Source organism: Nerophis ophidion, linkage group LG29 (genome assembly GCF_033978795.1).
Source record: "Nerophis ophidion isolate RoL-2023_Sa linkage group LG29, RoL_Noph_v1.0, whole genome shotgun sequence".
NCBI lineage: Eukaryota > Metazoa > Chordata > Actinopteri > Syngnathiformes > Syngnathidae > Nerophis > Nerophis ophidion.
Window position 1 is genome coordinate 10482417 of NC_084639.1, and position 12206 is coordinate 10494622.

At 40.8% G+C, this 12206-nt stretch overlaps 1 protein-coding gene across 1 annotated transcript in view; it reads right to left on the reverse strand.

Moving 5' to 3' along the window:
• The window catches only part of LOC133546022 (BEN domain-containing protein 4), a 43506-nt gene extending 35977 nt beyond the window's left edge, over positions 1 to 7529 (reverse strand). The window contains exon 1 of the mRNA XM_061891827.1: positions 6911 to 7529. Coding sequence (XP_061747811.1) covers positions 6911 to 7304 — 394 coding nt within the window. The 5' untranslated portion in view covers positions 7305 to 7529. The remainder of the gene's footprint in view (positions 1 to 6910) is intronic.
• Positions 7530 to 12206: the final 4677 nt, after the last annotated feature.

Below are 12206 nucleotides of genomic sequence, written 5' to 3' on the forward strand. Positions count from 1 at the left end.
TCTCCTCTCAGTGTATAAAAGGGGAGAAGGAGGAAAGATCAGGGAGGAGTTGGAGTGTCCGCAGCACTGCGGGAGAGCGAGAATAAGAGCCACAGAGCAACGATCAGAGAGCAAGCCACAGAGCGACAGAGAGCCGAACACAGCGACGAAGCCACAGCCGACTGAAAAGAAACGGAGGAGGAGCTGAAAGAGCGACCGACCGACACTGCGGCCTTTATTTGAAAGGGTAAAGAGTCAAACCTGTGCGAAGCGATGTCCTTCCTGAGTGGCCCACGCAACCCACACGACGACGGCAAAAGTCGTTCACACTGATATATCACTAAGCTTTAGAACTTTGTTGTGAAAATCTCCTTCCGCGTCTGTCCCTGACACCTGCATTTCAAGATGACACTCTGGAAACACTCCGTGGAAACGCTCCCCACCCACACTGCTTGGTGCCTGCTGTGACTTAGATCAGTGGTTCTCAACCTTTTTTCAGTGTACCCCCTGTGAACATTTTTTTTATTCAAGTACCCCTTAATCAGAGCAAAGCATTTTTGGTTGAAAAAAAAGAGATGATGACGTAAAATACAGCACTTTGTCATCAGTTTCTGATTTATTAAATTGTATAACAGTGCAAAAATATTGCTCATTTGTGGTGGTCTCTCATGAACTATTAGGGGAAAAAAAGATATAAAAATAACTAAAAACGTGTTGAAAAATAAACAAGTGATTCAATTATAAATAAAGATGTCTACACATAGAAGTAATCATCAACTTAAAGGGCCCTCTTTGGGGATTCATGATTGGGGATTCATCTGGATTCATGATTCCAAAAATTTCTTCACAAAAAAAGAAATCTTTAACATCAATATTTATGGAACATGTCTAGAAAAAATTTAGTTGTCAACACTGAATATTGCACTGTTGTATTTTTTTTTCGCAGTTTATGAACTTACATTCATATTTTGTTGGAGTATTATTCAATAAATATATTTATAAAGGATTTTTGAATTGTTGCTATTTTTAGAATAGTTAAATAAAAAATCTCACGTACCCCTCGGCATACCTTAAAGTACCCCCAGGGGTACGCGTACCCCCATTTGAGAACCACTGACTTAGATGACCATAGTAACTAGAATATCATGCAAAAGCGCAGATTCCAACCATTTAAATACTTAGTATAGTGATTTGAAAACATCTCTGCATATCATAATGGCAGCTACACTTTCCATCTTAAAGGCCTACTGAAATGAGATTTTCTTCTTTAAACGGGGATAGCAGGTCCATTCTATGTGTCATACTTGATCATTTCGCGATATTGCCATATTTTTGCTGAAAGGATTTAGTAGAGAACATCCACGATAAAGTTTGCAACTTTTGGTCGCTAATAAAAAAGCCTTGCCTGTACCGGAAGTAGCAGACGATGTGCGCGTGACGTCACGGGTTGTAGTGCTCCTCACATCCTCAAAGTGTTTACAATCATGGCCACAAGCAGCTAGAGCGATTAGAAAAAGCAACAATTTCCCCATGAATTTGAGCGAGGATGAAATATTTGTGGATGAGGAAATTTAGAGTGAAGGACCGGAAAAAAAAGGCGATTGCGATTCAGATGTTTTTAGACACATTTACTAGGATAATTGTAGGAAATCCCTTATCTGCCTATTGTATTGCTAGTGTTTTAGTGAGTTAAATAGTACCTTAAAGTCAAAGGGGTGTGGCCACGGGTGTGTTGACGCCAGTCTCTCTGAGGAAAGTCACGAAGCTGCAGCTGGACAGAAGCTCCGCTGATGTCTCCGGTAAGAGCCGATTATTACCACAATTTTCTCACCGAAAACTGCCGGTTATGATGTAGTCGGGATCCATGTTCGCTTGACCGCTCTGATCCATAGTAAATCTTCACCTCCGGGAATTTTAAACAAGGAATCACCGTGTGTTTGTGTGGCTAAAGGCTAAAAGCTTCCCACCTCCATCTTTCTACTTTGACTTCTCCATTATCAATTGAACAAATTGCAAAAGATTCAGCAACACAGATGTCCAGAATACTGTGTAATTATACGATTAAAGCAGACTACTTATAGCTTGTATCAGGCTGGAAAATAATGTCCGCTACAACCCGAGAGAGAACATCGACGATAAAGTTCGCAACTTTTGTTCGCTAATAAAAAAAGCCTTCCCTGTACCGGAAGTAGCAGACGTCACGGGTTGTAGTGCTCCTCACATCCTTACATTGTTTACAATCATGGCCACCAGGAGCTAGAGCGATTTGGACCGAGAAAACAACAATTTCCCCATTACTTTGAGCGAGGATAGAAGATTCGTGGATGAGGAAATTTAGAGTGAAGGACCGGGAAAAAAAAAAGTTAAAAAAAAAAAAAAAAGGCGATTGCGATTCTGAGCGATTCAGATGTTTTTAGACACATATACTAGGATAATTCTGTGAAATCCCTTATCTGCCTATTGTGTTGCTAGTGTTTTAGTGAGTTAAATAGTACCTTAAAGTCAGAGGGGTGTGGCCACGGGTGTGTTGACGCCAGAGTCTCTGAGGAAAGTCACAAGGCTGCAGCAGGACAGAAGCTCCTTGATGTCTCCGGTAAGAGCCTATTATTACCACAATTTTCTCACCGAAAACTGCCGGTTTACATGTAGTCGGGATCCATGTTCGCTTGACCGCTTTGATCCACCTCCGGGAATTTTAAACAAGGAAACACAGTGTGTTTGTGTGACTAAAGGCTAAAAGCTTCCCACCTCCATCTTTCTACTTTGACTTCTCCATTATTAATTGAACAAATTGCAAAAGAGTCAGCAACACAGATGTCCAGAATACTGTGTAATTATGCGATTAAAGCAGACTACTTATAGCTTGGATCGGGCTGGAAAATAATGTCCGCTACAACCCGAGAGAGAACATCGACGATAAAGTTCGCAACTTTTGGTCGCTAATAAAAAAAGCCTTCCCTGTACCGGAAGTAGCAGACGTCACGGGTTGTAGTGCTCCTCACATCCTTACATTGTTTACAATCATGGCCACCAGGAGCTAGAGCGATTTGGACCGAGAAAGCAACAATTTCCCCATTACTTTGAGCGAGGATGGAAGATTCGTGGATGAGGAAATTTAGAGTGAAGGACCGGGAAAAAAAAAGTTAAAAAAAAAAAAAAAGGCGATTGCGATTCTGATCGATTCAGAGGTTTTTAGACACATATACTAGGATGATTATGTGAAATCCCTTATATGCCTATTGTGTTGCTAGTGTTTTAGTGAGTTAAATAGTACCTTAAAGTCAGAGGGGTGTGGCCATGGGTGTGTTGACGCCAGAGTCTCTGAGGAAAGTCACGAGGCTGCAGCAGGACAGAAGCTCCTTGATGTCTCCGGTAAGAGCCGATTATTACCACAATTTTCTCACCGAAAACTACCGGTTGACATGTAATCGGGATCCATGTTCGCTTGACCGCTCTGATCCATAGTAAAGCTTCACCTCCGGGAATTTTAAACAAGGAAACACCGTGTGTTTGTGTGGCTAAAGGCTAAAAGCTTCCCACCTCCATCTTTCTACTTTGACTTCTCCATTATTAATTGAACAAATTGCAAAAGATTCAGCAACACAGATGTCCAGAATACTGTGTAATTATGCAATTAAAGCAGACTACTTATAGCTTGGATCGGGCTGGAAATTAAAGTCCGCTACAACCGGTGACGTCAAACGAGTCATCACACGCGTCATCACGACACTTCGCCGGGAAATTTAAAATTGCAATTTAGTAAACTAAAAAGGCCGTATTGGCATGTGTTGTAATGTTAATATTTCATCATTGATATATAAACTATCAGACTGTGTGGTGGGTAGTAGTGGGTTTCAGTAGGCCTTTAAAGATCTAAAAAAATTGATTTCCGTCGGAACAGATTGAAAAGCTTAACATGTGGGCCTTAATCTGCCCAGGTCTGAACTAGACTCTCACAATATTAAGCTAGATCCACTCGACGTCCATTGCACCGGTCGCCGAGGGGGGTTGCGTCCCCACATCTGCGGTCCCCTCCAAGGTTTCTCATTGTATCCCATTGGGTTGAGTTTTTTCTTGCCTTAAATGGGATCTGAGCCCAAGATTTCATTGTGGATGAGATACTTATGATTTCGGGCCATATAAATCAACTTTGATTGATTGATTGATTGATGACAGACCGACGTCCCGCATTACCATTCATTGGGCTCTTGCTCGTCACACACCTATACAGATTTATTGCTATTCCCCCACCTGAGATCACAATGGAAGCTCCACAGCTGCTGCTGCGAAGCAACAATAACTCAGCAGCGAGCTGCCAAGTGTGATAAAGAGATTAAAAACTGATTAGAGGATGAGATGTCTCATGTTTAATTTCGCAACACCGGGGGGAATAGATTAATTGCTTTCATCTCAGGGTTGGTCCGCCTTGGACATGCCCTCCCACCCATCCTTTCTGGGCAAAGAGACCCCCCCCCCCCCCCCCTCTCAAACCAACCCCAATGAACTGAGGGGGGCAAGAAGCTGTAACAATGTCGTTAAACAGGAGAATATATTGCAGTGTTTTTCAACCACTGAGATTATGTATTTTTTGCAAACCAGTCTGCAAATAATTTTTCGTTGTTGAGTGTCGGTGACGTCTAGAGCTCAGCATTATAACATTGTTATAGTCTTCCATATCAGTAGGTGGCAGCCGGTAGCTAATTGCCTTGTAGATGTCAGGAACACGGTTTTTCGTGATACCAAAATGCAGACAGTAGGAGGCAGTGTACAGGTAAAAAGGTATCTAATGCTAAACCCAAAAATAAACAAAAGGTGACTGCCCCAAAGAAAACGCATTGAAGCTTAGGGAATGAAACTAAAACTGAGCTGGCTACAAAGTAAACAAGAAAAGAATGCTGGACGACAGCAAAGACTTACTGTGGAGCAGAGACAGCGTCCACAAAGTACATGCGTACATGATGTGACAATCAACAATGTCGCTACAAAGAAGGATAGTAACAACTTACATATTCTTGGTTGCTAAAACAAAGCAGGTGCAAGGAATAGCGCTCAAAAGCAGAAATGAAACTGCTACAGGAAAATACCAACAAAACAGGAAAAGCCACCAAAATAGGAGCGCAAGACAAGAACTAAAACACTACACAGGAAAACAGCAAAAAAAACTCAAAGTCACGGCGTGATGTGACAGGTCATGATAGTAGACCTAGTTTAGAGCTTTAGAGATGCATGGTTGGTTATGGTTTGAAGTCATATCCGACAATTGCGACGACGACTTTTTACTGTCAACTGAGTTTCGATTTTTAATGATTTCTGCTGGTGGTGTGCCTCTGGATATTTTCCAAAAGGGTTGAAAAACACTGATATATGGGACATCAAATGTATGCGCTGTCAATTCAGTCCAAGGCCATTTTGCAACACTGGAGATTCAATCATGGCTGCTGTCATTACAGCTGCACATTCATCACAGCTAACAAGAAAAAACAATATATATCATCCCTACAAGCCTGTTTCGCATGTTTCCCTTTTTATTTAATCATAAAAATCCCCACAATGGTAGAAAGGCTTGAGCCACAACCTGGCTCGTCATAAAATCCCTTGACGAGCAGGGAAACCTGCGAAACAGGCTTGTAGGGATGATATAGCCTGTGTTTGTCCTGATCTAACTTACAGTTCCACTCTACCCCGGCATTGAGCACTGTGTAACGGTTAAACCAAAGAAACCTCAGCTATTTAAAAAATGTAAAATAAATCTCCTTCTCACCCTGGGGGGGTGGTATCTGTGTCATCTTCAAGCTCGGATCCTCTACCACAGGCCTTGGAGATTGAGGGTGGAATTTTTCCCTGGAATTTTAGCATAACAAAAAATAAAAAAAATAAAAATGTATGTATGTATGTACGTTTTTATATATGCACACACAGACATATATATATATATATATATATATATATATACACGTGTGTGTATATATATATACACACACACACGTGTGTATATATATATATATATATATATACGTGTGTGTATATATATACACACACACACGTGTATATATATATATATATATATATTCACATACATATGTATGTATACATACACATGTATGTATATATATATATATATATACATATATATATATATATATACACACAACTGTATATATATATATATATAGACATATACGTATGTATACACGCACATACATAAATACACACACACATACATACATATATATAATGATAAAATTCCAGGCAAACCTGCAAAACAAGCTTGTAGGGATGATATAGCCTCTGTTTTTTCCTTACCCAACCTATATTCCGCTCTACCCCGTTATTGAGCACTGTAAAACGGATAAACCACAGAAACCTCGACTATGTGTGTGTGTGTGTGTGTGTGTGTGTGTATATATATATATATATATATATATATATATATATATATCAGATCAGATACCATAAACGATGCCAACTAGCAATCCGGCGGCATTATACCCATGACTCGCCAGGCAGCGTCAGGGAAACCGAAGTCTTTGGGTTCCGGGGGGAGTATGTTTGCAAAGCTGAAACTTAAAGGAATTCACACACACACTCATATATATATATATATATATATATATATATATATATATATATATATATATACACACACACACACATACAGACATATATATATATGTATACACATAATATATATATACATATATACACCCACATTGACATACATACATAAATATACATATACATATATACATACATACACACATATACATATATATATATATATATATCCACACACACATATACATACACACTCAATGTATATATACATATAGGTTACAGTACATAGGTGAGACTATTACATATAAATATGTGACGAGTAATGTATATGGAGCACAAAACATGGATGCGGTTGAAGTTAAAGTTGTGAACCTACCTGAGCTGATACCAAACGTGCAGTCTGGAGATTCCTGCTTCAGGCGTCCAGGGGACAACCTGCACTCGGCTACGCCGCTGACGGCGCGCTTCTGCGGGGCACCAAGAGCGACGCCGCCCGCTGCCGCCGAGGTGGATGTCGGGACCCCGCAGCTGGGCCTGGCCTCGTCGGAGAACCTCTGGCGGTGGTAGTGCTCCGCCTGGAAAGGGAGAGGCTGCCCGGGATGGAAGATGAACTGACGGGCGTCACAGAAGAGCGGAGGCTCCATCACGGCGGAGCGGTCGAGGCGCGGCGGTTCTTCCGGAAGCTTGCAGCGGAGGCTCCAGGCGGGGACACCGCGTCGCGTCTTGGCGGCGGAGGGGCCTTCGTCGGCGGGCTGCATCTCCCCCTCCATCCCTTCCTTCTGTATGGAGCGTGCGCGATGGATCGATCCGCCGCTGTCTGGCTCTGTTCCCCTGGCACACTACGGAGGGAGGGCGGCTAATATTTACTGACATGCAGCCGCTCCAATCCCCAGGCGGGAGGGTCCACGTTGAGACTGCAGGCGGGACTTGTCTACGGGGATGTGGACGACAAAGACAGCAGGCACGTTAACTGTTAAATTGACAAAATTATTCAAAATACGTTTGCATAATTAGACGATTGCAATATAAACACTCCGAATTGCATTTTGTGTAGCTCAAAACAAACACCAGTCCTTGTAGATGACCCAATTGGATGGAGTACATAAGTATTACCACTAGAGGGCGCCATATCCCCACATACACTATATTGCCAAAAGTATTTAGCCACTTGCCTTGACTGACATATGAACTTTAAGTGCCATCCCATTCCTAACCCATAGGGTTCAATATGATGTCGAGCCACCTTTTGCAGCTATTACAGCTTCAACTCCTCTGGGAAGGCTGTCCACAAGGTTGCGGAGTGTGTTTATAGGAACTTTCCACCATTCCACCCTTGGTCGAGAAGGCCTGGCTCTCAGTCTCCGTTTTAATTCATCCCAGAGGTGTTCTAACACATTCAGGTCAGGACTCTGTGCAGGCCAGTCAAGTTCATCCACACCAGACTCTATCATCTGTGTCTTTATGGATCTTGCTTTGTGCACTGGTGCACAGTCATGTTGGAAGAGGAAGGGGCCTGCTCCAAACTGTTCAAACAAGGTTGGGAGCATGGAATTGTCCAAAATGTTTTGGTATCCGAGAGCATTCAACGTTCCTTTCACTGGAACCAAGGGACCTCGCCTAACTCCTGAAAAACAACCCCACACCATAATTCCTCCTCTACCAAATTTCACACTCCGATGACTTCGTGGCTGAGTTGCTGTTGTTCCCAAACTCTTCCATTTTCTTATAATAAAGCCGACAGTTGACTTTGGAATATTTAGTAGCGAGGAAATTTCACAACTGGATTTGTTGCACAGGTGGCATCCTATGACAGTTCCACGCTGAAAATCACTGAAAGCGGCCCATTCTTTCACAAATGTTTGTAGAAACAGTGTCCAAGCCTAAGTGCTTGATTTTTATACCTGTGATTAAAACACCTGATTTTGATCATTTGGATGGGTGGCCAAATACTTTTGGCAATATAGTGTATGGACACAAAGTCCTGTTTTTTTTTACCTACATTTTGCTAACTTTATTATGGGTCTACTGAAAATGTGAGCAAATCTGCTGGGTCAAAAGTATACATACAGCAATGTTAATATTTGCTTACGTGTCCTTTGGCAAGTTTCACTGCAATAAGGCGCTTTTGGTAGCCATCCACAAGCTTCTGGTTGAGTTTTTGATCACTCCTCTTGACAAAATTGGTGGTTCAGCCTAATTTGTTGGTTTTCTGACATGAACTTGTTTCTTCAGCATTGTCCGTGTAAGTTAGGACTTTGGTGAGGCCATTCTAAAACCTTAATTCTAGCCTGATTTAGCCATTCCTTTACCACTTTTGACATGTGTTTGGGGTCATTGTCCTGTTGGAACACCCAACTGTGCGCAAGACCCAACGTCCGGACTGATGATTTTAGGTTGTCCTGAAGAATTTGGAGGTAATCCTCCTTTTTCATTGTCCCATTTACTCTCTGGAAGGCACCAGTTCCATTGGCAGCACAACAGGCCCAGAGCATAATACTACCACCACCATGCTTTACAGTATGTATGGTGTTCCTGGGATTAAAGGCCTCACCTTTTCTCCTCCAAACATATTGTTGGGTATTGTGGCCAAACAACTCAATTTTTGTTCCATCTGACCACAGAACTTTCCTCCAGAAGGTCTTATCCTTGTCCATGTTATGTCAGACATGGAAACTCAAGACAGCCATGACATTAAGTCCTTCACAAGTTTATGTACACTTTTGACCACGACTTTAGTTATATTATAGACTTGCTATATAATATAGTAAGTTTACATTTTAAAAAAGTATCGTCAAATTAAATACTGCGAACACTTTTCTCTAAAAATACTAGACAAAACGTGACAAGGGCTAGTTTCCGCTACAAGCTCAACATCTGGTAGTGTTTGTTCTGACATTTGAAAGGCTAAACAGGAACCTGAGTCTTATTCAATAAATTCCTTTAGGGTTCAACTTTATGTACATTTTTTAAAAACTTTCTTTTCACGGCCTTTCATCGTCCGGAATTGAATAAGTTAGGCAATAAACAGTCCAAAAAAATGCACACGTCACGACTGTCATGTTGTCAGATCTAATGTTCATTGCAGCTGTGCCCAAAGTGGAGCCCGGGGGCCAACTTTGGCCCGTCTTGTACTTTGATGTTGGCTTCCCAAATGTATATATTCTTACATATATATAAATATATATAAATATTGACCTTTTAAGCTCACTTTGGGTGTCCTGATCTGATATTACTCTGGAATGCCCTCCCGGTAACAGTTCGAGATGCCACCTCAGTAGAAGCATTTAAGTCTCACCTTAAAACTCATTTGTATACTCTAGCCTTTAAATAGACTCCCTTTTTAGACCAGTTGATCTGCCGTTTCTTTTCTTTTTCTTCTATGTCCCACTCTCCCTTGTGGAGGGGGTCCGGTCCGATCCGGTGGCCATGTACTGCTTGCCTGTGTATCGGCTGGGGACATCTCTGCGCTGCTGATCCGCCTCCGCTTGGGATGGTTTCCTGCTGGCTCCGCTGTGAACGGGACTCTCGCTGCTGTGTTAGATCCGCTTTGGACTGGACTCTCGCGACTTTGTTGGATCCATTATGGATTGAACTTTCACAGTATCATGTTAGACCCGCTCGACATCCATTGCTTTCCTCCTCTCCAAGGTTCTCATAGTCATCATTGTCACCGACGTCCCTCTGGGTGTGAGTTTTCCTTGCCCTTATGTGGGCCCACCGAGGATGTCGTAGTGGTTTGTGCAGCCCTTTGAGACACTAGTGATTTAGGGCTATATAAGTAAACATTGATTGATTGATATTGATATCACAAATTGGTCCAATATCAGCATAAAAAATCAAGTATCGGACTATATCGACTTGCATTTAAACTTTAGTTAGCCACAAGCAGTCCTGCATATTGTTTACTCGTGCAAACCTTGACGGTCAGTTAACATCAGAATGTACTTCAGTAAGCGCACAATTTTGTGTATTTGAGTCATTTACAAAAGGTAAACATGCGAGGCGAGAAGTGGCTACACAACAGCTAAGCACACCAGCTCGACCCCTTGTAATAAATGAACAATATCGCAGTCTAAAACGGCACATTTTTCAATATAAACAAGAATCAAATAATTACAGTTGCATATTATTTACACATATATAGTCTGCAAGGCAGAAATGTAATATAAAATATCAAGTAACAAACGTGTTTGCATCGTTCAACTTACCATTCAACTTAAAGACGGATTAAAAAACCATTCCAGATGGTCAATAATGAATAGATTAGTGTTTTTAATACCTACTATTGTTCTCTGTTTGACTAATTTCATTAGATCCAACCTTTCCTAACATTCCACACTACAAGATAATACAAGTATGTATGATACCAGCTGATATCAGATCAGATTTTTTTTCAGTATCGTATCGGAAGTTTGGGTCACCCTAAAGCTCTCACTATAAAAGATGGCATCTACCCAAGGCTAACGAGCTGCCATCTATCAGTGTTATTAGAAGTAAATATAGGAACTTTTAAGCTGTTGGCTTTTCGCGCTTAAAGTTGCTTTGCCCTTTGGCACATTTTCACATTGGCCCCCGGAGGTTAAAGGTTTGGGCACCCCTGGTCTAAAGGCGTGTTCTTTATTCAACTTTATGTCCGCTCAACGATAATGTAAATCATGATATTAATTTTATGTATTTTTTTACATTTTTTGGCTAATCTTTTGGATAAATACTAATATATATATATATATATATATATATATATATATATATATATATATATATTGTCCTGTCCCCTTAGCAGAAAAACAGCCCCAAAGCATGATGTTTCCACCCCCATGCTTCACAGTAGGTGTGGTGTTCTTGGGATGCAACTCAGTATTCTTCTTCCTCCAAACACGACGAGTTGAGTTTATACCAAAATGGACACATGGATGATACAGCAGAGGATTGGGAGATTGTCATAGGGTCAGATGAAACCAAAATAAAAAAATTTGGTATAAACTCAACTCGTCATGTTTGGAGGAAGAAGAATACTGAGTTGCATCCCAAGAACACCATTCCTACTGTGAAGCATGGGGGTGGAAACGTCATGCTTTGGGGGTATTTTTCTGCTAAGGGGACAGGACGATTGATCCGTGTTAAGGAAAGAATGAATGGGGCCATGTATCGTGAGATTTTGAGCCAAAACCTCCTTCCATCAGTGAGAGCTTTGAATGGTTGACCAAATAGTTATTTTCCATCCATAATTTACAAATAAATTCTTTAAAATTCCTACAATGTGAATTCCTGGATTTTTTTTCACATTCTGTCTCTCACAGTTGAAGTGTACCTATGCCCCACTATATATATATATATATATATATATATATATATATTGAGTTGAGTTTGAGTTTATTTTGAACATACAACATGATACATCACAATTTCCAGTTTCTCTTTTCAACATGTTCGAAAAGGAGTAGGAAGAAGCAGAGTTTATTTAATCCTACCCCTTTTTGTTTTACATAACAGCTGCTTAAACTTTTGTTCACTTCCTGTTCCTAATTTATTCAAATATACTCCATAAGTAATCACGATAAAAACAAAAATAAATAATAATTGGTGAAGTAAGTTATATTTCATATGATGAGTAAGATTATTTTGAGAATGAATGTTGTATTATATTATAAATTATATTTGTATCCCGCGAC